Source organism: Pteropus medius, unplaced genomic scaffold (assembly GCF_902729225.1).
Source record: "Pteropus medius unplaced genomic scaffold, Ma_sr-lr_union100, whole genome shotgun sequence".
NCBI lineage: Eukaryota > Metazoa > Chordata > Mammalia > Chiroptera > Pteropodidae > Pteropus > Pteropus medius.
Window position 1 is genome coordinate 6260232 of NW_024350926.1, and position 27478 is coordinate 6287709.

At 47.6% G+C, this 27478-nt stretch overlaps 1 protein-coding gene and 2 long non-coding RNA genes across 3 annotated transcripts; 2 read left to right on the forward strand and 1 right to left on the reverse strand.

Moving 5' to 3' along the window:
* Positions 1 to 4094, forward strand: LOC120585494 (uncharacterized). The gene is made up of 2 exons (XR_005648351.1): positions 1 to 974; positions 1327 to 4094. It is a non-coding gene; the product is annotated as an uncharacterized LOC120585494 (long non-coding RNA).
* Positions 2895 to 23270, reverse strand: SBSPON (somatomedin B and thrombospondin type 1 domain containing). Its single transcript, XM_039841863.1, has 5 exons — positions 22996 to 23270; positions 14023 to 14217; positions 8076 to 8166; positions 6314 to 6490; positions 2895 to 4569 (listed from the first exon to the last, which is right to left on the reverse strand). Exons 1-5 carry the CDS (start codon positions 23207 to 23209, stop codon positions 4452 to 4454), a joined length of 795 nt encoding a protein of 264 aa, XP_039697797.1. The 5' UTR covers positions 23210 to 23270; the 3' UTR covers positions 2895 to 4451.
* LOC120585493 (uncharacterized) lies at positions 21812 to 27478 on the forward strand. Its single transcript, XR_005648350.1, has 3 exons — positions 21812 to 22669; positions 25212 to 25578; positions 27327 to 27478. It is a non-coding gene; the product is annotated as an uncharacterized LOC120585493 (long non-coding RNA).

The following is a 27478-nucleotide window of genomic DNA, read 5'->3' on the forward strand; positions in this document are numbered from 1 at the left end:
GACAAGGACAGAGGGGCCGTGCAGAACTTATTGTCAGAATTGTGGTTATGTGTTTTGCCCACTCTGTGCTCTCTGGGCTTTAAAGACATCACCCCTAGCAGCAGACCAACCGGAAACCCTGGGGAGGAAGAAATATGGGGTAAGAGCTTTGAAAGACTTGGGTGAGCTGGGGGATCTAGAAGGCCGTGCACGTGCCCAGAGTGACACGGTCTCAGAAAAGACCTGGAGGGCCCTAGTCCTCCATCCGTGAATGGTCTTTGGGTTTCCCACGTGCTGGAAGTGAAGGCTAAGGCGGAGTTGTAGGTGACCTGGCTAAGCGCCAAGGAGTACCCAACTCAGAGCCAACCCACAGAGGCTGAGAGAAGAGCTTTTGTTTCGTTATTTTGACTCGAGTCATTTAAGGAAATTAGATGGAATATGCTACGTATTCTTTACTGTTCTTGCACTCGACATATTTATGTCATATGTACCTGTAGCTCATTCATTTTTATTTCTATAAAGTAATGTTATATGATTATATCACAATTATTTGCCTTTTATGCTGTTGAGCATTTGAGTAGTGGGAATAAACATAGACTAATCAAAAATGGGAACACAGGCCGTGTCCCCAGGGCTTGCTGTTACAACAGCGTCGGCCGCCATCACTTGTGTTTGGTGGAGTCTCAGGCAGAGATTTGCAGTGGGAAAGCTTTGGGGTAGAAACCAAAGAGAAGGCTCAGCCCGGCTCTTAGGGGACGTCGCTGGCATGAGGAAGCTGGAGGCCGGCCACCTAGCAGCAGGCATCTTGTGTGATTGTTTTGGGGAACATACTTGGCTTTCTCTGGTCACTTCTGAGTTGGAAGTGGGGACAAAGAGTCGGATGTTGGCAGTCATCAACCAAGCACTGACCATTCGGGCTGGATTGCTGTGCTGGTTTGCTCTGGCGCCCTCCACTGGTTGCTGAGGTGGGGGGTCATAGTGTGTTGTCATACGAGGTCGGTCCCTTGTCTGTTTACATTCAGTCTCAGAGTTGTGTCCAGTTTGTAGCTGCAAAGCTTTTCCGATTTACTTGTCGTGTGATATTAGGAATAATAACTCTTAAGTAAACTGAAAAGTTAGGAATGCTGTTGAAAGCTCTAGAGTCCATTTAAAAGAATACAGATATGTAGCTAATCAGTTGATTAAAGTGGAATATTAAAAATTTTTAAATAATCCAAAAGAAAGCAAAAGGCGAGAGGAAGAGAAACAAAGGCAAACAAAACCACCAGGACAAAGAGGGGGAAAAAATGGCACACCTGCGTCCAGCCACACCAGTAATTACGTTAACTCTGATGGTCTAAGCCAGAGGGTGGGCAAGCTTTCCATAAAGGGCCAGACACACTATTTTAGGCTCTGTGGGCCATACAGTCTCAGTCAGCTCTGCTTGGAACTAGCCAAAGTCATAAATATGTAAATGAGGTGCATGGCTGTGTTCCAATAAAACTATATTTGCAAAAACAGACAGCTGGCAAGATTTAGCCTGTAGTTTACCAACCCTTGCCTTTGAGTTCTGAATTTTAAATTTCACCAAGTTGTCTCTCAAGGTGGGGATTTTAAAAAAATTCATCTCGTTTGTTGCTCCGTGAGACTCCCACCCCAGGAAGGATGGCTCTCACCTCTGATTCTACCTTCTTTTGTACATGTTTTAAAGAGTATGGTCCCTCCATCTGGTTTATCCATCAGTAGAATCCTATTTACTTTCAGTCTTCAAAATCTCTGGACTGATTTCTACCCATCTCCCATCTCATCTATGTTATGAGTTTATTTTCCTCTGTAAATCCTGAAATTTCAGTGGGATTTACGGAAAGAGAGAGGGGTAAACTGTGTCCATCTGTCACCTTGACCTAGAAATTTCACTTCTCTTTTAATATGTTCTTCCTGTGGTTGCTTATACCTCACAATGCAAACACATAACTGCAAGTCTTTGCTTTCTAAATCAACTTGTAGTTATATGAACCTTCACTAGAATATTCTTAGAAGGCAGAACCAGGTTTCTTTTGTATCATTTTTGTGCGTACCTGGAAAAGATAACTCATTAAAATGTTTACACCAGAGCAGAAGTGAACAATAAATTATTGCTCTTTATGCTTACTTACAACATTCTTGAATAAAAACATCCCAAGAAAGACCTTAAAGAATAGTGTGATTATAGTTCACTCACCTGGTTCCTTTTTCTAGTCTTTTTTCTCCTTTTTTTTTTTCTTTCACTTTTTCCTTTCTAAATGATCACCATCCCTAATTCCTTTCCCCCTCTTTTCTGAGTGGGTGTATTTATTTTTGTTCAAATTACTTTCCACATGCACTTTTTAAAATCAGTCTGTTAAGTGATTCTAGGGTTTGTAAATCATTGCCTAGTGCCTGTGGAAAGGACCTGACTCTAAGGTACTCGTGAAAAAGGCATGCTGAAGAGGTCTTAAATACTTTGATCTTTAACTTTTGAAAAGAAAATCTTTTGGTTCTTCATTAATCCCGTGGACTACAGTTTCAGTTCTCAATTGTTTCCTTGGGCTTTGCTAGAATTAATAGCAAGCGTTTCAAAACTATTATTTAGTAGTTAAGTCTTCTAGCCTATGAAATTCTTCTCAGAAATAGAAATTACAAAAATATACTTCGGTATGAAAGTAATTAATGGCCACGCACTAAAAATAAATGCATAAGATGAGAATTTGATTTTATGCAACTCAAATATGTTAAATGTTTTAACACATACTGGAACCATAAATATATCACAACTTTATTGCTGTTAGTCATCGTACTTATACCTGTCAGTTCTGAAAGTTTTTCTGTTTTGTTTTGGTGAAATTTTGTTCATTCTCTGACCAATCCAGAAAATTTGGATATTTTCTAGTCAAGCAAGTGAAGAGCTTTTAAAAATGTGAACATAAAGTTTATTTATTGTATAAAAATGTTAAGTCACATTGAAAATCAGCCAGGTATATTTTCAGAAATCTTGCTTTACAAATGCTAAAATCATCTTAAAATGTTAACGTTAAACACATAGTTGAAGTTTCTAACTTTGACGAGACTCAAATTTTTTATTACTAATTTCCAAAGAATTTAATTTACCACAAAAACTACTGACAGTTAAATGAATATATAGTCGCAAATATTGGTATTCTCAGAATTAAATATTCCATCCCTATTAAGCTTGCTATTATCATTCTGTCATTACATAAGTACTGAAAAATATGTATTTTAGTAAATCATGTTAGTGAATAATATTTCATACAAATGAAACCAAAGGAATTTCACATAGTTTAAATCTTGAAATTCAATTCTCCAAAGAAAATATCTTGAATTTAAAATCTACTTCGAAAATGAAAAAAGACTTAAGCTTTTTACAGCACAGCCTTTGGCATCGAAGCTGAGTTCTGAATGAGATGCCGAGATTTGGCTCAGTGGCTGACCTGCAGTGCCTTGTCTTCTCAGACCCTTAAACAAGACTCTGTCCCCGGTTCATTGGTTTTCCGATCATAAAATAAGGAGACCAAGACTTCTCTGTGTGAATGTATGTAAGACCATAGCATTTGTCATAAAATCTACCTTCTATAACTGTACCTCTGCCTTCTACCCCAAACGTAAGAAAATGTATGCTATAGAAAAAAGCAGTGAGTTTACTTCAACTAAACTTGACATTGGACTCTGAAAGATTATTTTAGTCAGCTCCAGACTCAGCCTTGGAAATAATCTTAGGTGCTAATGACGGTAGAATTTTCATAATTAAAGCAATTGTTTCCTTTATTGGTGCCAAAATTCCTCTTTGTGAAAAGTATAACATTTAAAGGAACTCATTCATATTGACCTAGAATGAACATTTGATCTTTTCAACTAATTGAAGAAAATTTCTTCTTCAAAAAAGTATTTTAGCATACCTATTTTTTTATTACAAAATGCTAAATCTTAAACAACTGTCCTATGAAAAATTATTTGTGACAATTTGCTTGAAATTAATTATTTCAGAATTTGTGGAATAATATATGGAAAAAGTATGTGTGAAAGTATACACATCTGAATACATTTTTAAAGTGAGAAGTTTTGACGATTGCAGATTAGGAAATAAAAATGGAAAATTCAAAGTGTGGCTATCCTTAAATGACAACTTATTCACCAGTACATGAACCACGTTATAATAATTTTAGTGCAAACAGACATGTATCTCGTGGCACATGGGCCACCTGTTGAATGAGACGGTTCTGTGTTGAAGGTCAAGGACAAAACCACAGGAGACTTTAGAGTGGGTCCTCAACGCAGTGAAGGTAAAAATCAAGGTGCTGTGTGCCCCTAAATTTTCTTTCTCCACTTCGGAGTGTGGCAATGACATGTGTCAGTCAGGAACTTGGCCAAGCAAGTTTTGAAGGTTTATGAAGCGTTGGACATGACTCGATAATATTTAGCATGTTTATAAACACATTTTGAAATGTTTACCTCATAATCTATATAAATATAAAGCTGTGAACAGCTGGACAGGTACACTGGTCTACCCGCCGAACTTTTTTCCAAGTTCCTTGACATCGAGGATTGCCAATTGCTTGCCAATGGAGAGTCTGATTTCTGAAACGATATTTTGAAAACGTTACTTACGCTAACAGCAAACCAAAGAAAATTCTAATTTACAAAATTATGCATTGAAGCTTAAATACGATACTCATCCTACAGGAGTTTTGAAGTACATTATGAATTGAAATTTTAGAAAATGATCATAAACTGAGTTTCCCTTCTCTGGGTTCTAGCAACGCAAGTTACCAAGTAATCCCTGTTCGAGGATGCCTTATTCTGGGAGAGTAGTCTGAGTATTCATCTCTGTCACTTGATGTAGATATATGAAGGCTACATCAAGGAAAATGGCATCCTGCTTTATGTGCCTTTAAATTAGAGGGATCCGAACCAAGTGATCTCTTGTAATCTTTTCCAACTCTTTGATTCCATAATGAAAAAGTGGGAGGAGTGGAAAGAGCGAAGCCAGATTACTGAAATTATTATTTTTAAAGTCACTGAACCTCAGCCAGGGTTTAAGGTACTTTATGGGTACAGATTAAATTATAAATTCATTTAAAGTCAAAATGTGGATGATGTATTCAGAAAAATAATAAGTCTAAATTATTAAGTTTCTATTTCATATGAATTCCTTACCCACTTTACTGTTCATATGGTGTACTCACTACAGAGGCTGTTGGGCACAAGTGACTAATAAACGTAAATTCAAGTTATTAAACATTAAAAATATACCGTGGGGATAATGAGTAACTAAAAAGGTCCACATTTTACTTTCTAATCTGTATTTTTACCAGTTCCATCTAATATACTCAAATCCATAATCTGTGCCCAGCATGAAGTCTACCTTTTCTTAGTTATAAGCAGTGTTGTCAGCTTTACCCGATAGTGAGCTCAGGACTGGGGCTGTTTTTTTCAGAGCAGTAAAAAGTTTTCAAGGGTTGATTCTTTTGGACAGTCCGTAGATCTCTGTAGGTTTGTGACCCTGCAAAGCTGAGCCCATGCCTTTTATGTGGGCTCCGCTGATCAGGGGTTCTAAGTTGGGCTGTAGGGACGAGAGGTCTGGGCAGGGGGCAGCCAACTATGACCACAGCCGAATCTGACCCAGCCCCTGCTTTTCTGTAGTCTGTGAGTTAAGGATGATTTTTATGTTATCAAAGAGTTGAAAGAAAGTCAAAAGAAGAATATCTTGTGATAAATGAAAATTATTAAAGTCAAATTTTAGTGTCCATTAATATAGCATTATTAGAACAAAGCCAAGCTCACGTGTTTACATATTGTCTGTGGCTGCTTTTGTGCTACGATGGCAGAGCTGAGTAGTTGTGACAGAGACCATGTGGCCTCCAAAGCCGAAAATATCTATCGTCTGGCCCTTTACAGAAAATATTTGCTGACCCCTCACCTAGGAGAGTGTTAAAAAAAAAAAACACCCCCAAAGCTTCTGATTCAGGTGGGGCTCAAATCTGCACATTTCAAATCATCATCCCAAGAGACCTGATGCAAGTGTCTTCGGAACATGCTTTGGAGCAATCAGTCTTTGATGGTCATTCAGGAGCTCGGTCTGAACCCCAGTCTCCAAGTTCACGCATTCATCTCTGGTACAGAGCCTCCAAGTCCCTTGTGTGAATGGGGCCCTGGACTCCAGGATGGCCAGACGAAAGGTTCTCCTTACTGGTCTGACTCCCCCCAAGTCCTGCCCCCCAAGCAGCTGCACACTGGTCAGAAGCTCAGGACATGGAGAAGAGAGGACAGGTCTCTCCAAATGAATAACAAGAAAAGTCCCTGACCCACTCCGCTGCCTTACCCATCAGAGTCCAGGCCGTCTCCAGAACAGCGAAGGCTCACAGAGTTCATAGCTGGAGGCTGACAGTCGACGCACACTGTGTACCCCTCTCGGAGGTACTGCATCCATCGAGTCAGGGGGCGGTTTTCCATTGCACAGTGATGAGTCAGTGACTCGGTCTTGAACTCCATACAGTATCTAGAGAGAGAAAAAGGGGAACAGTTTCACTCACTGTAATTAGAGGTGGCCTAACGCCACAGAAAGTCTTAGGAAGCCTGTCATCCCCAAGGACATCTGATGGACTGGGGAGGGGAATGCAGCGCATCCTCACAGGTCCCGCATCGGTCACAGGACGCGCCGTGAAGTTTCTCATTTGCTGAACTTTGACAACTGCAGTGACACTTTGCTCTTTTTTCGGTCCGTGACTGCATTATCTGAACGACATGAATTTGCAGAAATTTGGATTCCTGTATCTGTCTAGTCTGACTACTGAGTTGTGGAAAAGCACGTTTCGGTAGGAAAATAGCCCTTGATAACTCTGCTAATATTTTAATGAATTATATAAATTGAACAAGACTTTGCTTGTGTCTGAGAACATGTGAGTCCCAGGATGGCCAGTCCACGATGCCCAGGCCAGCATCACGATTTTCTGCCCCACAGACGTTGCCAGGGGCCTCTCCTCCCCTCCTCCCCTCCTCCTCCTCCTCCTCCCCCTGCCCCCACCCCACCCCCCACCTGCATGATCTGGCATAGCAAGATGAGCTTTGACTTGAAGTCAAGCATCAAAGTTATATTGGGCATCACAGATAAAAAGAAATAGGAAGCTGAGACATGTTTTTCTGTGACGGAGACTAGTGTCACCTTGTACTGAGCTATTGAAAACTCTGTATGTGACTAGACTCTAAGGGTCCCAGACATGAGTGAATATTTCAGAGCCTCGTTCTTACAAGCGATACAATTTTACAATTCTTCAGAGAAACAAAACATAGTAAAAACCCCGAATGTTGCATTTCAGGCTCCAGCTATGCTAAAATGGGCTCGTTTTTTATCCACAGACTTATGAGCTATAGTAGGTTAGATGGAAAGTCTGCTTCAAAGAAGATACTTAAGAGTGTGGGTGCCATGTCCTAGGCCCCTTAAGCTATCGGGGTGGGAAATTCTCTGATGCAGCTTCGGTCAGCTGCAGACAGCTTAACCCAGACAGCGTCTTGATGATGTTTTCTAATTAAATTCTCGTAGCAACCCCATGTGGCAAGTATTAATATTCTCAGTTTTAAAGGAGAAAAATCAGGTGCCTGGTGTGTGGCAGTGACGGGGCTGAACACACAGCCATCTGGTGTCCGTTCTGACAGCGGAAGGGTGACTTTCCGGCGAGCACGCAGGTTCCTCCCGGCCTGTGCCCTTAGGTCTTGATCTAAATCCTCAGGGCTCAGGTGTGGGCCACTTCCAAGTTCACCAAACGGAGGGGGCCGCTGGAGTCCATGGTCCCATAAAAACCAGAAGAGGCGCATCCTTAGTGACTGACGGTAATAACTCATTTTCGTGTAGCATGTTTCTTCTTGGGCATCAAACCTCAGAGACAGAGAAATCTTGATTGCCCCACAAAAACAGGAGGGAACAAGGACTTTTTCCAACTGTGCTTAAGTGTCCCGTTTGACCCAAAGTCGCCGAACAAGTAACGGAAGAAAACCCAGCACCCCAAGTTGACTTTCGTGAGACGACTTGACCATACAGGTGGAAAAACAACTTTAAAAAACAAACAAACAGGAAAACACCAAATTACCCGGCATCCTGGGTGCGCGTAGACCACTGTGGGGAGGCCGCTTGTCTCGTTCTCTCCTTGTTGAACGCAGAGGTAGTTATAAAGGCGGGGACTGGAAAAGGAAGAATGACGGTGAACACCTGTAGCCTACACTCCCAGAGCGAGACGTTTCCCAAACCTGGTTTCGCACCTGTCCGGAGCCGGCCGTTCCCAGTGCAGAGGTCTGCGGCACCGAGGCTGAGCTGCAGTGTCCCCAGTGCCCAAGTTCATAAAAATTTGTGCGCACCCGATGAGGGAGGAGGGAGATGCGGGCTTAGACAGGCGGGCTCGTCTGCGGTAGTAACACGAAAGGAAGGAACAGAGCCAGGAAGGACCCCCCAAGAAAAACGGCGAGGGAATAGAGGAAGGATATTTTTTAAACGGAAGGGAGAGAAATAGAGAAGAAAAGGGAAAGACAGAATAAAGTAAAAGAATAGAAGAGAGGGAGAAAGATGAGAGGAAAGGGGGCGGAGGGAGGGAAGAAGGCGACCAGACAGAGAGGAGTGGAAACGGGGAGCGTGGGACGCAGAGGAGGGAAGCGCGGGTGCCCCCAGGTCTCCGGTCACCGCACCCTGGAAGCTTCGCTGCCAGGCGCGCAGCCCAGGCGTGGCTGCCCGGAGCCGCCGGCTCGGCATTGTCCCCGCGCCCCCTGGGGAAGGAGTGTCTAAGGGGTCCTCTCCTCTGCCCTCTCATCCCCACACCTCACCCCGGCTCTGAAGCCCCGGGAGGGGGTGGAGGGAAGGAGCCAGGACTTCTGCCCCTCCTGCCTCTGCTCCTTCATTCTGTCGTTCCGTCTGTGCACCTCCTTCCCATTTCATCTCTCAGTCCCGGGAGGCACCTGCCACCTGCCGCTCTGTGTGGCACCTCTTGATTCCACTCTGCTGTCAACTCAAAGAAGTCAGGGTTTCGCCTCGTTCATCACTGTAGGCCTTTCACAATTCACGCTCAATAAGCGTGTGTGCAGTGAGTCCCTGCGTGAATGATCCAAGGACCGAGGCGCACAGGCCCTACTTCCCTGTGGTCTTCTGTTCTTGCTCTGAGCCTTGCAGCCGAAATGGCTCAACACGCCTCCCTTTCATTTCAGACACAAGGTCAACCCAGGCAGGGTCGCCACCGGCTGATGCTGGCTTCTGGACACCACAGTCATCATCAACATGAACAAAATGGCAGGAGGGTACCCGGGCACAAAATCGATGCTCCAAGCCTACGTGCTCATTGTACCTGGCTCTTAACTGCCACAAGATGGCAGCCTTAATTCTGTTTTAGATATTTTTATGAGGAGTCATTTTTATATTACTAAAGAATACAAAGCAAAAGTGGGTTAATACCTGGCAGTCACTCGCTCCTAAGAGTTGAGGGCATTATTCCTGTCTCGTATGGTTTGGTGCCTAATCTCTCCAGTGAAAAAGCACCTCCATCTTGTGTAAACCCCGGAGCCCCAGCTCGTGACTCTTCCTTGCTATACTAACATGTTTAATTGTTTTCCAAAGAGAACATGTCATGATTTCGAAATGTGACTATAGCTTTTGAAATTTCCAAAACACGGACAGAATCAAAAAGGACAAGCGATTGCATGTCTGTTAGGGGCCTTCTCTGTTTCCTTTAGACCTAATTACCAGAAACACAAACATCTCAAGGATTTTAGTTTTCCCATGTACTGTTTCCATTTCTGTTCTTCTGATACATTTATGTATTTATTCACCGCGTGGAGAATGCGTTTACTGCTAAATCCACATAGCATTATATCGGTCAGACCACAAAGTTTTCGGGATGTCTTTCTGTAGCTCAGAACATTTACTTGATCTCCTAATTCGTGCTGCATGTATTATTACAAAAGTTCAAAGGCATGTGCTTAATGCATAGCTCAGGGGGGAAGCATGAGGTTAGGAGGTAGAGAGCGAGTATATGACTATAGTTTATGATATGAAATCTTAAGAAAACATTTTATAATAAAAGTGGAAGCTGACAGTTATGCACTTCTAAGTTCCAGGCACAAAGCCGCGTATTTTCATGCGTTAGCTCATTTAATTCTCACAACCACCTTCTGAGATAGGTGCTGTTTCTCCCCGACTTCACAGATGAGGAAATCGTGGCATAGAGAGGTTAAGAAATGTGTTCAAGGCTCATGTCTAAACGTGGCAGTGCCAGGTGATGTCTCCAGACCATGCACAGCGGCCTCTGTTATAATGCAGGTCGGAAAGTGTCACTATTTTAAATGCAGCATATTCCCCATGAATTATTTATATTCTCCTTTATTTTCCTTTTCTGCCCCTAATCACTGTTCATAACGTCAAGTGAGATCTCAGAGAAGACAAAGAAAAGTTTTAGCCTTTGCACTCTGAGTCCCCTGAGGTCACAGGGCTGAAGTCACGAGCCAGAAGCTGGAGGAGGGCCCAGCTTCTCCAGGAATAACGCCTACCTGTAGGATGGCACCTTGTATGCTTATAGTCTGCTTATTTACAAAGTACTCTCATGTCCTGTGTCACCGGTCTTCATGAAAGCTTTGTAAAGAGGTGTTCTGATCAGAGGTTTTCTCATCAGAGGCTCATAGAAGTTAAATGAAGGGAAAATAAATAGTCCATGACTGAGCCAGGGGCTTGACACAGAAGACAGCTCCTGTTTCTTTAAGACCTACAATCCAAGGCCCTGTGAAGCCTCTGTGGTTATGACGCATCATGACAGCGGGCCAGTATCCCTGGGCCTCGTCTCCTGCGTGTCCTGCCCCCTCCGCCCAGCTTGGATGGGCGGCACGTTCTCCTGGGAGGGCGCCTTCCCACTCGCCTGGAGTCCTCAGTCAACAGGCCAAGTCGCCTGGGGGTTTCTGAGCCAGCACCACTTTTTAATCTCCCCGACAAATTTAATTTTCATTACTTAAGAGCGATAAGTAATTTAGAAATAATTTTTGCCTCCAGTCCCACTTCTGCCTACGTGTGGAAGCCTGGCACTTGGGACAAAGACTGGGTAAACGCTAGTCCCCCCTTCCTGGCGACGACATCGAAATGTAACAGATTCTTTGTTAACGGGCTATGTGCCAGCTTTTCTGGCATTCTGTCAGCCTACCATTGTTCAGTCTTACAGCTCCCGCCTCCGAAAGCATGGCACTGCACACGCTGACTGTGAACATGAAAGTAAATTAAATTTGCTTTGAAAATTTTTTAAAGCCCTCTGACACCACGGGGTGTCACGATAGCCGGCTTCGAGCCACTGGTCTGTAAATATAGCATAAAAAAGAAGAGAAAGAAAATCTGACAAATAACACCAGTCTGGATGCATACAGTTTATGAGGCACATTGATCTTGTAGGAGGAAAGCACATATGAACAATTGTCCGTATGTGCAACAAATACGATCATGTGGTTTTTTTTTAGATTTGTTTTTATGATAAAAATATAGTCAAGATATGCATTAAATGAAACAGGAAAAAAATGCAATAGCTACTTGATCATTAATGAGAGGGCTTCAGTGATCATGTTCACTGGCCTTGCAAGGCCTTTATATTTCTATTTAGAATTAGCAGAATCTGTAATTGCGATTTTAACTTTAACGATAACAATTGACCGCAAAATAATACCAAGCGTGGGGCAGGGGGCTGGGGGAGACCCAGAGGATTTAGAACCATGAGATCCAGGTGTCAATTCTGGTCCCCTTCACAAGTGCTGTCACCTCTGAGCCCAGTGTCCTCATGTGTCAACCTTAATGACGCTGTCCTACTTCTATGACAGACAACACCGTGGCCCCCCAAAGATGACCACATCCGAATCCCCAGAACCTGCGAATATGTTATGTTACATGGCAAAGAGAAATTAGGTTGCCCATGAGCTGACTTTGAGGTAGGGAGATCATCCTGGCTTGTCCAAGCGGCCCCTATGCAGTCACAGTGGGAAAAGGGGTCAGAAGAGAGTCCTAGGAAGACACGTCCCTGGAAAGACAGTGCAGAGGGATGCAGTGTGGCCGGCTGTGACAAAGGAGGAAGGCCCGCAAGAAAAGGGATGCAGACAGCCTCTGGACGACAGAAAAGGCAAAGAAACAGGTTCTCCCCCAAAGCCTCGGGAAGGAACGCGGCTGCTGACAGCGTGACTGCAGCCCAGTGAGGTCGACCCTGACTTCTGCCTATGAACTGCAAGGTCATGCGTCTCTGCTGCTTAGATCACTAAGTTTGTGGTCACTGGTTACCTCTGAACTTCTGAGGTATCGACAGGAAGTAATACAACCACACCCTTCGTGTTTTTCTCTAGAACAAGCTTTCCTAAGAGTGAATCTCTTCATTTTAGTGTCTTTCGCCATTTTGCTAGGCTGAGAATTTCCCGATCCATCGAGTCCCGGGTCTATCAGGATGAACGGCTCTGCCCTCCGTCTGTCTGTCTCTGCGAGGAGCAACCCGGCGTTCTGCTGGGAACCCTCAGTACCCGAGTTCATCGCGTGTAAGTCGTACTTCCCACGTAGCTGCAGGAGCCAGTTCTGCTGAGCTCCTGGCCCCTAATAACAGCGAACCCCTTTCCACCTCGGAAAGACAAGGAAACGAGGAAACAGATCCCCACCTGGAGTGTCCTGGAGGAAATGCAGCCCTGCTGACTCACTCGACTGCAGCCCAGTGAGCCCTGGGCTGGACTTCCAGCCCACAGAACCGGAGGATAATAAGTTTGTGTTATTTTAAGCCCCTGAGTTTGCAGCAATTTGTTATAGCAGCCATAGAAAACTCAGGTATCATCTGACGGGGTTGCTATGAAGACTGAATCGATGTCCGTAAATGCTCTCAGCCATGCCCATGCGAGAGGTTAGTGAGCCATGCAGCAAAGGCTCCTGCTCTGTGGATAAGAGGCCTGGGGTGGGTGGGGAGGAGGGCGGGGTGGGGGGGGCACAGGTGCACAAGTGAGCGCACAGCAGGTCTGAGAGCCCCCAGACCGAGGCGGTCGCCCCTTCCCCGTGCTCCCTCGCCAGCCTGCACATCCCGCTGTCACAGCGCTCACGCAGCACCCGAGTTCTAACTAATGGTGATACTGCTGCTATTCGGCTTGGCCTCTCCGGACCACTGCACAGCGCTGCTGTGTACTAGGAGCTCAGTGAGTCTTAATGAAACACATAAATGAAGGCAAAGGAGCTGGGCGGAAAGGGCCTGGGGCCTGGAGAATTCGCCGCCTCGGAGTGTGACATCACTGTCTCACTTCGCTCTCATTTCATTGAGGAAGCCATCATTTTCCAACGTGTATCCCACAGAACACTGGCGATGTCATGACATACCCCTGGGAAAAAAGGGGTCATTTAATCAAGTAAGGTGGGAAGACATCCCACATCTTCTTCCTCTTGTCGAATAAAAAATACACGTTAGCATCACAAAGAGAGGTTCTCTGGCGGAGGAAACGGTCTGATTTACCTCTATTCTCCTACCTCGATCCCTTTTTTTTTTGCACTTTGGGAACTTCTGCCCTCGGGAAAGTGTCATTTAAATGATCCAGCTATGAAGCAGGGGCCCAGGAAAGAACCGTGGCTGGAGCATCGATTCTCCAATTCAGGTGAGCAGCCCTCTGCCCCTGAGGCCTCGTCGCAAGCAGAGAGCCAGGCTGGCGCCAGTGACTGCGGGTCTGGGCGGGGCCGGAGGAACTTGCATTTCCAACCAGTTCCCTGTGTCCCGTGTCGCCAGCTTGACTGAGTTTGCTACAGAGCGGGTGGTGCCCGTGGAGAGGGGGCCACCCCTGGGCGATAAGCACACGGAGGGAATAGCAGAGCGGGCAGGGCGGGGACATTTATGCAGCTGGCCGGTAGCTCCTGTATCTGGCATTTCCTGAGCTCTCCCTATCTGCTGCGGGCAGGCTGGCCCCCCCCACTCCCGGCAGCTCATGGAACTTTCCCTGTGCAGCACCTGGCCTTTTATGGGATGAAGAGATGGAAAGTCACCGAAGACCGCAGGGCAGCGCGCGTGCAAAGCTCCGTACCGAAGGCGTGCCCGCAGGCCCGGCCCTGGGGCGTCGAGTACTGCAGGCAGCCGGCTCGCTCCTCCAGGGCCGGGCAGGGCGCCCCGCCGTTCCGGGGCTCTTGCTGCACCGGGCGCCTCCGCACGCGGGCCGTCGGCTTGCACTGGTCGGCACAGCCGCTCCAGGGGCTCCAGGACCCCACGATGCAAGGGCGAGCTGAAAAACAGCAGGACGGCGCTCAGCCGGGAGGCCGCGGGCCAGCGCTCCCCGCTCCCCGCCGCCAACTGTGCCGACCCGCCCGCCGCACTGCCCTGCCCTGCCCCAGGAGGAAGTCACACCAGGGCCAGGGGACACTGGCTCCGCTGCCCTGCCAGCGCCTGGCGGAGGTGCAGGATCAGGAAGGTGGGTCTGAGCCAGGGACACACCCCGCAGAGACACGGAGGCCTGCAGGGTACCTCCTCATGCTCCTCCCGGCCTGGGTCAGGGCTTTGCTCTGGGTTTCCCCTGATTTTAACTGTCCCCTCCCCTGGCTAGAACCTTTTTTATTATAACAGTAATACATATTCATTGTAGAAAACGTAAAGGATAAAACAAAATTATTAAAAAAAAATGTCCTTCACTCACCAAGCATCCCATCTCCTACCCAAGTCCATTTCAGCAACTGTGTCTCCAGAAGACACAGCTCAGGGCCACACCAAGGGACCCCTAACTGTAGGCTGCTCCGGGATGCTCAGCCTCATCCCCCATGGCTCACAGAAACTGTGAGAGCTGGAGTTAGAGATGAGCAGGCAGGGCCCGCGGGGGTGCGAGCTCTCGTCGTGCCATGAGGGGCAGAGTCAGGCGGAGAATCCGGCCCGAGCTTCGATTCTCTCTCTGGCCACGGCTGTAGAATCAATGTGGCTGCCCGGCTAACTTCCCCCTTTAAAGTCCTACTGAGTCTTTCTAAAGGAGGGTAATGAGTTTTTTAATTGATTTTAAATAATTGAATTATTTCAAGATTTGAAATTAGACGTTTCAAGAAAAGGTCAAGAAGACAGAAGATGCGACCTCTGAACTAGATGCCGAAACTTTCTCACAAAACGCGACTCGTGTTCCCTGTCACCCTCGTTCTTCCCCGTTTGCAGAGTCTGCGCCAAGAAAGGACCTACAGGTCTTTGAAATCTTGGCTCGGGCTTCTGGCTGTACCTGAAAACTCACTTTGCCTCTGAGCACGCTCTAGGGGTTCGTGGCTTTTGAAAGACACATGGTTTGGCAGCACATAGCTACCCCTGGCACACAAAAAAAAGGGTCACATATAACATAAACCTCTGTCACTAATTCAAAAACTTCAGACTGTTTTCAAATATGTTTGTATCCATCATCTAAAAACTCAGGTATCGCGTGACTCATAGGTCAGTTACCTAAAGCAGCAAGAATGGGCCATGTCAGCGTCCATCCCCAACACACGCCCTCTGGACACTCGGCCACGGGCCCCTTCCCGCTCTTGTTATCCCCTGTTACCCTTCCCTTTTCATTTTCGGGGCTCCATGATTTAATCGTCCCTGAACGACACCACCCGGACGGCTCCGTGGAATACAGAAGGAAAGACATTCACAGAGAATTAGAGTCCACGGAGTCGAAAGGTGTCCCACAAAATGCCTGGAAGTGGAAGGTTAACTGGAGCTGTTTACTCCTGTTCTGCACACACACACGCCAGCAAGCATAATGCGGCGCAGCACGACTCCCCACACACACTCACATGCCATTGCTTAATGCCATGATGAGACTCACACACACTCACACACACCACTACTACACACACACACGATCTATTCTTGACTACGGGTGACCGTCTGATGATCTGGATTGTAAGTCATCATAGGTCACAAGCGATCCTCGGTCACGGAGTGACAGGAAGGACGGGACTTCTGGCAGAGTTATTACCACGCGTCGTACATCACAGCTGCACGACACAGACTTCCTCTGAGTGTTCTCGTCTCCGTCCCACTGCGCTTATCTAATCCTATCTAGAAACGGCATATCCAAATATTCTTTCTTAAAATCTGACTTCCTCCATCTTCACATTTTGCTCGCTGTTCTGGGGCCCAAAAGGCTGTTACCTGGTGAGCATGGGATCACCTTTGGCTGTGAGCTTGTCACAGCTTCCGCGTATCTGGATGATTAGGGTATGATGACATCATCCCACTCGTTTTTAGGGGACACAGGCCTAGATTCAGTGGGTGCCAGGAAGCCCCACAAAGCCTTTTTTCTTTTCTTTTGTGTTTAAACCCAACATAATATTCAGGTTGAGTTTCCCCAGAAGCGGCTCCTGGAACACAGATTTGAACGCGAGTAATTTGTTTGGGGGTGATCCCAGGAAACGTACTGAAGGACTGGGGCACGCAGACGGGGAGCAGGCGCGGAGGAGCGCCCAGAGACAGGACGTGGACACCCGGGTTCCTGGTTTAGCCCCGTGGGCGCCCCTGGCTGTCAGCTCAGTGGCAAGTGAGCTAATCCAGGGCGTGGGAATAAGCAAGTCCTTCGGCTGTACCAGCCTGTCCCCCTTCCTCAAGAGCCTTCTGGTTATCAGACACATGTCCCTGCCACAGCCACGAGACGGGGCCAAGAACAGTGTTTCGGTAACAAGCCTGCCCACAAGAGTAGGGAGCGTTTTCACATGTCCGAATGGTGTCCAGTCGTAGCCACATACAATTACCTTAAAAGATGTTCTGCTTTTGTTTTTTTTTTGTTTTTTTAACACATCGGCTTTTTAACTTCATAGCGGTTTACATGTTATTGAATTTGAAATGAAATTCCAACTCCTTTTTGCCGTGGAGTGCCGGGCTCCTCCTCCTGTCTCTTCTCCACCCTGCCCCTCCCTGGAGCCTCACCCCACCCCACCTCAAGATTCTGAGTCTGCCATTGGCTCTCTCTTGATCCTGAACACCCCGAACTCTCCCACACTCTGGGACCTTCGTTGCCTTCAGGGCGTCTTTCTCCTGCCAGCTCAGCTATGCTGTCTCCCAGCCCGCCCCCCACACACCCCTCACAATTACTTCCTCTCAGGATTCAGTGTTCTTTGCCTTCCAGCTTCTCCATGATTCATAATTATTATTATATTTTTCAGTTTATTGTCGAGTTTTTCACTTCATGTCTAGTGTTTGGCACACGGTGGGTACTCAAGAAGTATTTGTCGAATGAATGAAGAAAATGGCATCAGGCAAGTTCTTCTTTTTTCCTAAATAATGGTCTACATTGAAACAGAGCCTGGTCTGCTCATGTCACTAGTTGGAAGGCGAAGCACCGGCACCGGCACCGGCACCGGCTGCAGAGTGGGAAGGAAAGAACAGGAGCCGAACCAGAGGTCCCGGAGCCAGAAGACAGGGGCGCTTGCCCCAGCCCGGGGTGCCTGCCCTCTCCTGTCAACGGTGGCCCCCAAAGGTGCCGCTGGAAGGGGCCCGGCTTCTGTGCCCTCACATTAGGTAGAGCCCGGCTTCGGGCAGCCACAAGTCCTCCAAACCCTTTGTAATCCACTTATACCTCCTGCCAGTACCGTATCTTAGATGTAACAAGCTCCTTTAATTGTATTATCTGTGATGTGAAGAGGTATTTCCTTTCATCTGAGCCAAACTGCCCTCACACAAGAATTTCAGAGTATGGTGCAAAAAATATATAGATCTGTTTATCTCATCTGTGCCACCCCCAGACCTACTGTTCCAGGAGGCCCCCGTCCCTCGACGTGGCCTTTCCAGGTTGACGATTCCAGCGTTTGGGCCCTCCTTTCTATAGACACGTCCCCTCTCGGAATCACCACTGGGCTCTCCAGAGGTTCATTCACAGCCTCGGTGAGTTGTGGCAGCCAGAACTGGGCTCACCATTCTCAGTCCTTAGGTACCAAAGGGTAATTTAAAAAAAAAAGTCTTTCTAATGCTTTTCTGATGGTGCCAAATACACACACACACAGAGCAACAAACTCAGCTGACAGCCAGAGTCCTTCATTTCGTAAATATAGTTTAGGTTTATTTCTTCTCGCTCTTATTCTCACGTAGCATCTCCTTGGTTAATTGCAGACACTCCATCATTCCCCTTTGTAATCTGGCCCCGCTGGCTTGGCTCTCTGCCACCCCCAAGTTGGAGGCCACCCACGATCAAGTGCCTTCTCCCGCACACTGTTGAGTTCAGAGAGTCCCTGTCATCCCTCAGGAAACACTCCCTTTACACTCCGCTCGCAGAAGTGCCCCTTACGCATGGCTTTTGTTTCCTGACATTCTATGGGAGAGGAAGAAGCCCCCGTATCCACACGCGCACACGCGTTTAAATGTGTTATCTGCTTTTCCCCCCTCTCCAGATGTAGATCCTTTTCTTTGGAACGTCGCCGAAACATCTGACCGTCGAAGGAGACTACATCGCCCAAGTGCCTATTCGCCCCTCGAAAAAGCTCCAATGAAATGATTAGGTATTTTTTTCCTCTTGCAGAAACCATGTTATCTGGCCCCCAGTAACTTTTTTTCTCTTTTGAGACATGAACTGGACAAGTGCATGAAATGCTAGCAAGACAGTGGAATGGGCTGCCTCGCTAGAAAACTGGAATAATAATACGCCACACAAACCCAGGAAAAAGAGAGGGTGCAAATTAAAAAGATGATGCTTTTTTCTGGGCATTACATTTCCAGGTGAATTGTTTTCTTCTTTTGTGCCTTTCTATACTTTCCAAATGTTCTGCAACAAATATAGATTTTGTAGTGAAGGAAGGGAAATGGAAAATATTTTTACAAGGACACGTGGCTCCGCCCTGGCTGGCCGTGCCCTCTGAAACCGCGGAGAACGTCCCCTTGGCGGAATGACTGCTCAGTGTTTTGACAAACGCTATCAAACGGCTCCAGGACAGCCATCGAGGGACTGCGAAGGGGGGCGGGACGCACTTCGGCCCTCGAGCACACAGTTTGTGGAGCGAGAAGCCTCACGCACGCTACCAGTCTTCATCTGCGGCCCGCCCTGCCAAGTTCACAGCTGCTCTTAACCCCTCATTTCTCCCAGGCAGTAAGAACAGGAAGCTCAACTGGGTGGTCTCTGGATCCAGAGGTCCTGGGTGCAAATCTCGCCCCTTCGCTTATCCATAGTGACTTTGGACAAATTGCCTAATCTCCAACCTCCCATTGCTCTGATCACCTCATCTGTAAAATGAGACCGAAATGAGGGACACGGGCACACCTCGCTCTACTGCATGTGCACTGCGCTTCGCAGATGCTGCTGCATTTTTACAAGTCAAAGGCAAGACCTTCCGCCAGCAAAAGGATTATGACCCGCTTTACTGTGATACTCTCTCTACTGCAGCAATCTGGAACCAAACCTGCAATATCCCTATGACCTCGGTGGGTTGCAAGACCCCAGTAAAGAGCCGTGAGGTGCCTGTGACAGGGCCTGGCCTGGAGCAGATGCTGGGGAGGCTGTGACAATATCCTCTCCTTGACTACACACCCAGGGCTGCAGCCAAACCCTGCATGTCCAACGCCGGCGCCAGGCCCTGCGCGTTTTCTTCTGCGGTGACAAAGGCAGGGAGGGCCACATGCTGTCTCTCGGCTGCTCTGGCTCCAGCAGAGCCTCAACTTCCTAAATCATCGGAGGCTGTGACCTCCTTCCTCTGGGTGAGTTATGGAGCCCATATTGTGAAGGAAGGTGCCCCTTCTCCCTCCAGATATGATGTCAGCAGATTTCGGCCAGCTGGTTTCCTAGATCCCCTATAAATCTAGAAGAGACTGGCTCATAGAGACCACTCAGTTTTTGTCCTTCTCTGCTTGGGTTAATTATTCCTCTTTCTTAAGTTGCTCATCCAAGACCTAATGCAACCTATGATCTTTTCTGTGATCTTAGAATGAAGAGTCTAGAAACTCAGCTGGTGACTAGAGATTGGGTTGTTCTGAGCCCGATGAGCAAGGCTTCCACAAAGTTCGTCCAGGGCAGGAAATGTGGACCTGTCCCCCCTCCTCTGCTTCCCTTCTTCCCCCATCCCTGATCAGGCCAATGGAGAATTTTCTATCTTTTTCTTTGTGGGGGCTGGGGCCGGTGAAAATACATAATTAGTATGGAAACTGAGATAATTTGTTTCAGAAGATTTTTTTTTTATGACGGCTTAGTTATTCTATAATCCAGTAACTTATTTTATTTTTACTGAGCAAAATTTAGAAAAAGAATTTCCAGTACTTCATCTTTTAGCCGCACCCCCCAAAATGCATGTCTCAGGATGAAAAAATCAGAAGGAACGGAAGTAAGGCACGCTTCGCTCTGACACAGTTCCATTTTGTTTGCATTTAACATCATTTCAGCCCAAAAGGCTTCGGCAGTACCCGTGGGTACCGTAGCAGAGGGTGAGGAGAAGAGGGTCTAAGAGGCAGAATGGCCTCTGTCTGCAGAGCGGCCGGGACCCTGCCGAGCCCTGGTTTAGAGAGGGATGAGCCATCGCCGTGCACTGGCACAGACGGATGCGGCTGACGGCGGCGTGGGTTCAGCTCCCACTCCGCTGCCCTTCTTGGTAACTAGTAATGGGAGAGCCCCGAACACTCGCAGCTCCTGCAGCTGTAAAATGCTCGTAGGGGCCAGCCCCACCTTCTCCAAAGCCCAGAGTCAGCACGGTTGTGACGCTTGTCCAGGGCTGAGGACACCAAGCATCCCAGCTCCACTGCGTGCCCGTCACTCTCGCCCTCCACCCTGAGGCGCCAGCTGGCTCAGTCCTGCCAAGCGGCCAGCTTCCAAGTGTCTCTGTCTCCTTCCTCCCTTCCCGAAAAACTCCAGGTGCAGCAAATTTACCAACGAGAAGCCTTTTCGGTCCCCCTGTCCCCGCATCTTCTGCTAGGCTAGATTTCTTCCCGAGTCCTTCCAGAGATGGTAGGTCGCCTCCTGTCTTCCGCTGTCCCTCACCCAATAATTCCCACTCCAAGATGACGGGCTCTTTGTTTTAATATTTCTACCTCCTGGGCTGAAAATAAGGGGCTTATTTTTGACCAAATAAAGACTTTGAGGATTCTGCAGCTCCTCTCGCGCTGTTAAGCCAGTTTTTCTCAGGACGCTCGCCTGTCTTTCCCCATCCTTTGTCTGTGCGAACTTTTCCGTTTCTAGCTGCTTTCACTGTCCTGTTCTCGAGGTTGGCCTCACGCCTAGCCTAGCGCCTGGCACGAAAGGCTGACGCCCACGGGTAACTGGTGAAGCTTTCCTCCTAGAATGACCTTCCCCTTCTAGAGACCTCTAGCTCATTCTCTGGGCCTAGGCTTGCCCGTCACTCCCTCCGAGAAGTCTTCCTTGAATTCTGCTGGTCTGCGTTCGCCTCTCTGGCCTCCCAGGTTCCTTATTATGGCACTGAGCACGTTGCGAGCGCTTTTTCATGTGAGTTTCCCTGCTCGACTATGAGCTTCTAGGGGCCGGAGACTGTACCTCCATCACCTCTGTGTCACTGTGCTTACCATATACAGTCCACAGCACATCGTTGGAGGTTCAGGAATTCTGTATTTTCCTTTAACGTGTAGGTAAATCCCTCATGAGAGACAGCTGAGTGAGAGAAGCGGCCATAGTGGACAGGCTTTACTAGAGGACCCAAGTACCTGAGGAAAACAGGCATTTAAGTAGGATGGGGCTACCGAGGGGCTGGCGGCTAGGGACAGTTGGCCTGAGGGCACTGCATTTCCTAAAAAACTGACTCTTTACCTTACTCTAGCAGTAAAATCCCCTGGCCTTAGAGCAGGAAAAGGAAAGAAGTTTATCAAAACAAAGATCAGTATTCATAGGTAAATCATTAGCTTTCCATCAGGGTCAAAAAATCTTACTGTTTTCCACAGCAGGCCTGGGCGACCATCCTGCCAGAGGCCGGTGGCCTCTTCCTGCAGACAAGAGGCAGAAGGGGAGGGATGCTTCTCTCCAACAGGCCCCCAGCCCTGCAGGTTACTCTCCCAGGAGGATGCTCAGGATCCCACAACACGGGGTCCTTGAGGTCAGACCCTATCACCCGTGTGGCTTTTGGGGGCGATGTGGTTAAGAGGGAGTGGAGCTACTTTCACTTCCGGAGCTGGCTTCTCTCAAGTACACCTCGTTCTTCAGGGCTTGTTCCTTCTTTCCCTTTTAATTTAATTAAATCAACATTTTTTTGAGTCTGTACTGTGGGGCTGTGATACCGTGGGAAATTTAATGATGAAAGAGACTGACCCTAAAGGAGAACCAGCAAGATTAAAACATAATCGGATCTCAGATAAAAATCTTTATCAAGCTATATATAGATGCAATTGAATTCAAAGAACAGAGGAAGAAGGCGCTATGCCACCTGCTGGAGTCTGGCGTAGGGGACAGCTCTGCTCCCCCAAGAACTTGTACTGCAGGAGAACGTACCCCAACCCAGAGCAAGCCCCTGGCACAGGGTGAGCTGGTCACGAGGTCCTCCCCCTCCTCACCCCTCACCCAGCCTTTCAGATCCCCAGGGATTAACAGAAGGGCCATGGCGGAGCCTGAGCCAGGGATGGGTCCCTGAACCTGTGAGTGCCATCTCTCCAGGCCGGAGGTGGCCCTACCAAGCTGGATTCCTGAGTCGAGGGATTCATCCAGCAGAGGTGCCCTGCGCCCTTCCAGACAGACAGCTGGAACACCCTGGCCTCGAGCAGGAAAGTGAAAGAAGTTTATCCAAAAAAAAAAACCAGATCAGTATTCGTAGGTAAATCATTAGCTTTCTATCCAGGCTCTGGCGGGAGGGGTGCTTTGGAGGCTGGAGGGGCCTGGATGAAGAGTTTGGGGTGCACACAGATGAGGGGCTGGAAGCCCCTGGGTAGATGGAGCTGGGTGTCACTGCATACAGGGGCTGAACCGAGGACCCTAGGATGAGAGAGCCGGGTGTTCCTGGACGCGAGGGGCTGCAGTGGGCTGGCACCGAGGGACTGGACCCGCCGAGGTGGAAGGGGCCGGGACGCCTGGGTCCGTGGTTCGCGGTCCTTGCTGTGGGACTCTGCCCCTTGGCGGCGGGCTGAAGGCCCCGCCACTCACCTGGACACGCCCTGGCGTAGTCGAAGCAGCAGTCCCCGGTGAGAAGACAGGCTTGGTCGCAGAAGCACGTCCCGTAGACCCTGTCCAGCCTCCAGCCGCGGGCGAAGCAGGCGGGGTCCCGGCCCGGGCAGCAGCGCCCCGCCTCGGCGCAGCCGGCCAGCGCCCCGGGCCACAGCCGCGCCAGCGCGCACAGCGCCAGCCACACGGTCCTCATGGCCCGCGCTCCGGCGGCGCCCGCGACGCCGCAGCCGTGGAATCGCGCGCCCAGCTGCTGCGGCCGCGGCGGCCCCGAGCGAGTGGCCGGCGACCGCGGCCCTGCCCGGCCCTGCCCCGCGCGGCCCCTCCCCGCGGGGCGGGCGCTGCGGCCTCCCCGGCCCGCGCGGGGGGCGCGCTCTCCCTGCGCCCCGCGATCCGGCCCCGCTCCCCGCCTGCGGGCCCGGGAGAAGCAGGTGCTCCGCGATCCCGGCCGCGGCGGCCACCTCTCCTGGCCCTGAACCCAGGTTTAACGTCCGGCGACACGTTAGCGAGCGTACATTGCCACTGTCAAGCCAGGGACAGAGCTCACCCAGCGGGCTCGGCCGCGCCCTGCTCGCGAGTCACCCCAGAGGAGTCCTCGGCGAGGTCCCAGCAGCAGCTCCCGCTTCGATAACGTGCTTGACCAGCTTTGCCTACGCTTGGTCTCCCGCCTTTCTCCCCAAATCTATTTTCTGTCCCTTTTTCGTTAACCAAAAATAATCCTGGAAATTTCATTTACATTTATTTTCCTAAATCCCTTAAAGTATAATGGGTTTTGTGAGAAACCAGGAATATGAAGTTTTCTGTATTTGCGAATCTAAGAAATCTGATTAATTTAGAGACTTTTTCCCTTCCCTTACAAAGACTCCTCAAAGAGGAATTTCCTTTACTCTTTAGAGAGAAAAGTAACAAAGGTTAAAAAAAAAACTTTACTACAAAAGTAGGAAAACAATAATCAAACACAAAAAAATAAGCAAAAATGTTGTGAAATGAAAAAGATTTAATACAAGAATTGTATCTTATGAATGCTAATCCCTGATAAAGTCTGACCGATGTAGAATATAATCTTTTTTCATTGTCCAAAGACAACAAACACACTCTGACATCAAAAAGAAATTTTTGTGATTACTTACACAAATAAATCTCAGGGTTGGCAATTTATTTTTGCTTTCCTTTTTAAATGTCTTGCTTTTTGCAGTTTAAACGATATATGCATCTTTATTTTTTTTACATTTTTAGTTCTTGGAAGTTGGTACTAAATACCTTTGTCAGCAAATTATACCCTCTGCCTTTTACCTGTGCTGTAGGTTTTATTAGCAGCTTTGTACTAGCTCATTCGTGTAATTTATCCCTCGCTTCCTCCCTAAGGCTCTCTGCTTTATGGAATGCCTTTAGCTGGACTTGTTCTGTATAATACCCTAAGAATCTGGAATTGTTCCAGAGCAAAATGTGAAGGAAAATGATTCACTGACTAGTTCATTTACAAGAACAAAACATGAAGGGAAGACATACAGAAAGTGGAAAATGACGTCCTGTTTAAGAGAATTAAAAATAGAATGCCAAATGCTTGCTCAAATGCTTCTTTTTTTCACTCTTTTTTTCTTCTCCCCAGACAAAACCGAAACTGAAAATCAAAAACAAAAAGTCGGGGGTCTGTGCTCAGGAGGTTTGGGTTCAGTTCTCATTCCGCGATCGCTGACAGATCACCTCATTGTCCTCGCCTCAAACTCAGAACACGAAGCCTTTTCAGATTCCTGTGAGATGTCGAGAGGAACGAGATGGTGTGTGTAAACTGAGCACAAAGTGTCGCTAAAAAACTTAGTTTCCTGATGTTTGGCCCGCTCCCACTCCATAATTTAAGCCTAAAACCAAGTAAAAAACAAACTGAGTTTCAATAGTGAGCAAAGCAAGGGGAAAACACAAAGTTAAAATGAAGAAGAAACAAAACCACAAATAAATCGTTACTACTTTAATGCCTAACATAGAAAGGGGTTTGGCTCTGGTAAAGTCGCATTGGGAAAATAAACACAATCTGAACTTAAAGCTTACACTGTCTTGAAAACCTCAAGATCAGGCTCCCTTAGTGGCCCTAGCAAAGTCAGGGTGACACTGACATTTAAAGCAAGGGAGTTCACATTCTTACTGGAAACTGGGTCCAGTCACATGTAACAATTAGCCACTTTGTTTTCCATGTCTTGTAGATGTTTCGAGAACAGAAACCATGTCGGTGATCATGTGGGCGAATATAGGAAGTAATCAAATGCACCTTAAAAGACACTCATTCTTCTGAAGTGTTGTCTTTGGAAGCCGTCCAAGATGGGCGAAATTACAGAGGAGAACAGATGCCGTTCGTCAGATTCCAGGGTGCAGTAATTTTAGAGGACATCCACATATGTGATCGTGTTTGACCTCGCGTAGCTGTGAAGAAAATATTGGCACCCCAGTTTTGCAGATGACAGAAATTAGACATGTAGCTAATTAGTGGCGAAATAGGACTAGAACTAAAATTGCTCTTTCCAAACAGTGCAGATTTCATTTTTCAAGCTTGGTAATGGAAAATAAAAACAAGTAAGATTAAGGGCCATACTAAATACAAACAATTTTCAAAAAGATTTGGGTACATTTTAAAATATAAAACGGATAGGGATGCTGTCCTATCCTGTGTCCTGCGAGGGGTGTAAAGGACTCTCTCGAGGTTGATAAATAGAACAGTTGATTCTTAAGCAGATTTGGGGACATTTGTCAGAGGCGGAATGCTGCATGGATAACGATATCATATTTTGTTGATAAAGGCCACTTTTGACTGTGAGATTCACCGTTATTTTATGTAATACTAAGATACAATACCTAAGACATAAGGCAAAACACTATCAGTTAAGTATGGTGCATACTTATACGTGGATCACAGGGTCGTTCCCGTCTACTCTAACGAAACGCGTGTACTGGGCGGCTTGTAAATAACAGACATTTTTTTCCTCACGTGTTTGGAGGTGGGAAATCCAAGGTCAGGGTGCTGGCAGATTTGGTGTCTGGTGACAGCCTGCTTCCTGGTTCATAGACAGTGCCTTCTGGGACTCACATCACATGGCAAAAGGGGCTAGGGAGTTCTGCGGGGTCTCTTTTATGAGAGCACTGGTCCTATTCATGAGACTCCACCCTCCTGACCTAATCACCTTCCAAAGGCCCCGCCTCCTTATCCCATCACCTTGGGCATTAGGTTTCAACATATGAATTTGGGGGGACACACAAACATTCAGTGCATTGCACGAATGGATCTTAGTTTCAGAGATGTTAAAATATGAGAAAATGTGCATCTTAGAATGAATGAAAAATGGAAAGAGGTAACACTTTCTTCACTTCCCATTTTATAATATGCCGTTCCAGTAGTTCTATGGGGGCAGATATTAACTTTCTCATCTCGTTGAAGAGGAGGTTCAGAACTCACTGGTTCCCCAGTATTCCAGGGGCTCGAGCCCAGCCCTCCCTTCAGAGCTGGCACTACTCCTTTGGTGGCAGTTGTTCGCTTCCATGGGTGAGATGCTACTCCAGGCTGAGAGCCAAAGATGGGTGAAAACTGGTCCTTCCCTGAGGACCCCGAGGTCTCATGGAGATGTCAGACATGTAGCAGTCATCACAATGTGTTGTGATGAGCGCTATACCAAGAGCGGGTGGCGGGGATGTCTGTGGTCCTGACACTGGGCAGAGAGGGTTGAGTTTGGGTTATGAAGGCCAGGACCGCATCACTGTCGGTCCCTTTACTTTCTCCCTGGAAAGTGCAGATTTAGCCTCCAGGAAGAGCTCGCATACCTTGTAGGAAGGTCCTGCCTTGATAGGCTGATACCTATTCGTTTAAAAATGCCTGAAGTACAGGCAAGAATCCAGAAATGCTTGTTGAACATTGGTGTGCATAATGCGCCTTAGCAATTCTTCCCCTGCTGCCATATAGCAAGTGGTCAAGGGCACTTTGACAGAGGTCTATGGTGCCAGTTGTATGTCTTCGACCCTATCAATTAAATAAACATGATGTGAATACATAGGTGGTTAAGTAAATGCATTGGTTGCCTGCAAACTATTTATTCTTCCCTTCTTTTTCTAACAGCCCCCGTATTTCCCTTTCCCAAGGGGACACTCCTTCCATCTCTTGTGTGACAACAGTTCACCTTGGGTGCATTAACCTCGCTCCTGGCTCTAGGGATGGGTTCTGAGGATTAATTCCATCCCCAGCCTTTGGATCAGCCCAGGGATTGGTCCAAACAGAGCCCAGGATCAGGACATTTGTTTGATAAATGGTTTAGTTTCACCTTTGCCCTTCCTAGATGCGGATGAGGACATGTGACCTACGTGAAGTCAGCCTGAGATCTTCACGAACAAGCCAGACCGAGGGATCACAGGGCACTGACTGAATGATGCTTGAAGTCACACTTCCCCTTTTCAAGCCCTTGCCCCAATAAATCTTTCTCATAATTTA

Coding starts and splice junctions, on each gene's coding strand:
- SBSPON (XM_039841863.1), bottom strand. CDS start 23,209: ATGAGGACCGTGTGGCTGGCGCTGTGCGCGCTGGCGCGGCTGTGGCCC. Junction 6,491..8,075: donor ACGCGCACCCAGGATGCCGG/GTAATTTGGTGT, acceptor TTCTCTCTCTAG/ATACTGTATGGAGTTCAAGA. Junction 4,570..6,313: donor GACGGCCTGGACTCTGATGG/GTAAGGCAGCGG, acceptor ATATCGTTTCAG/AAATCAGACTCTCCATTGGC.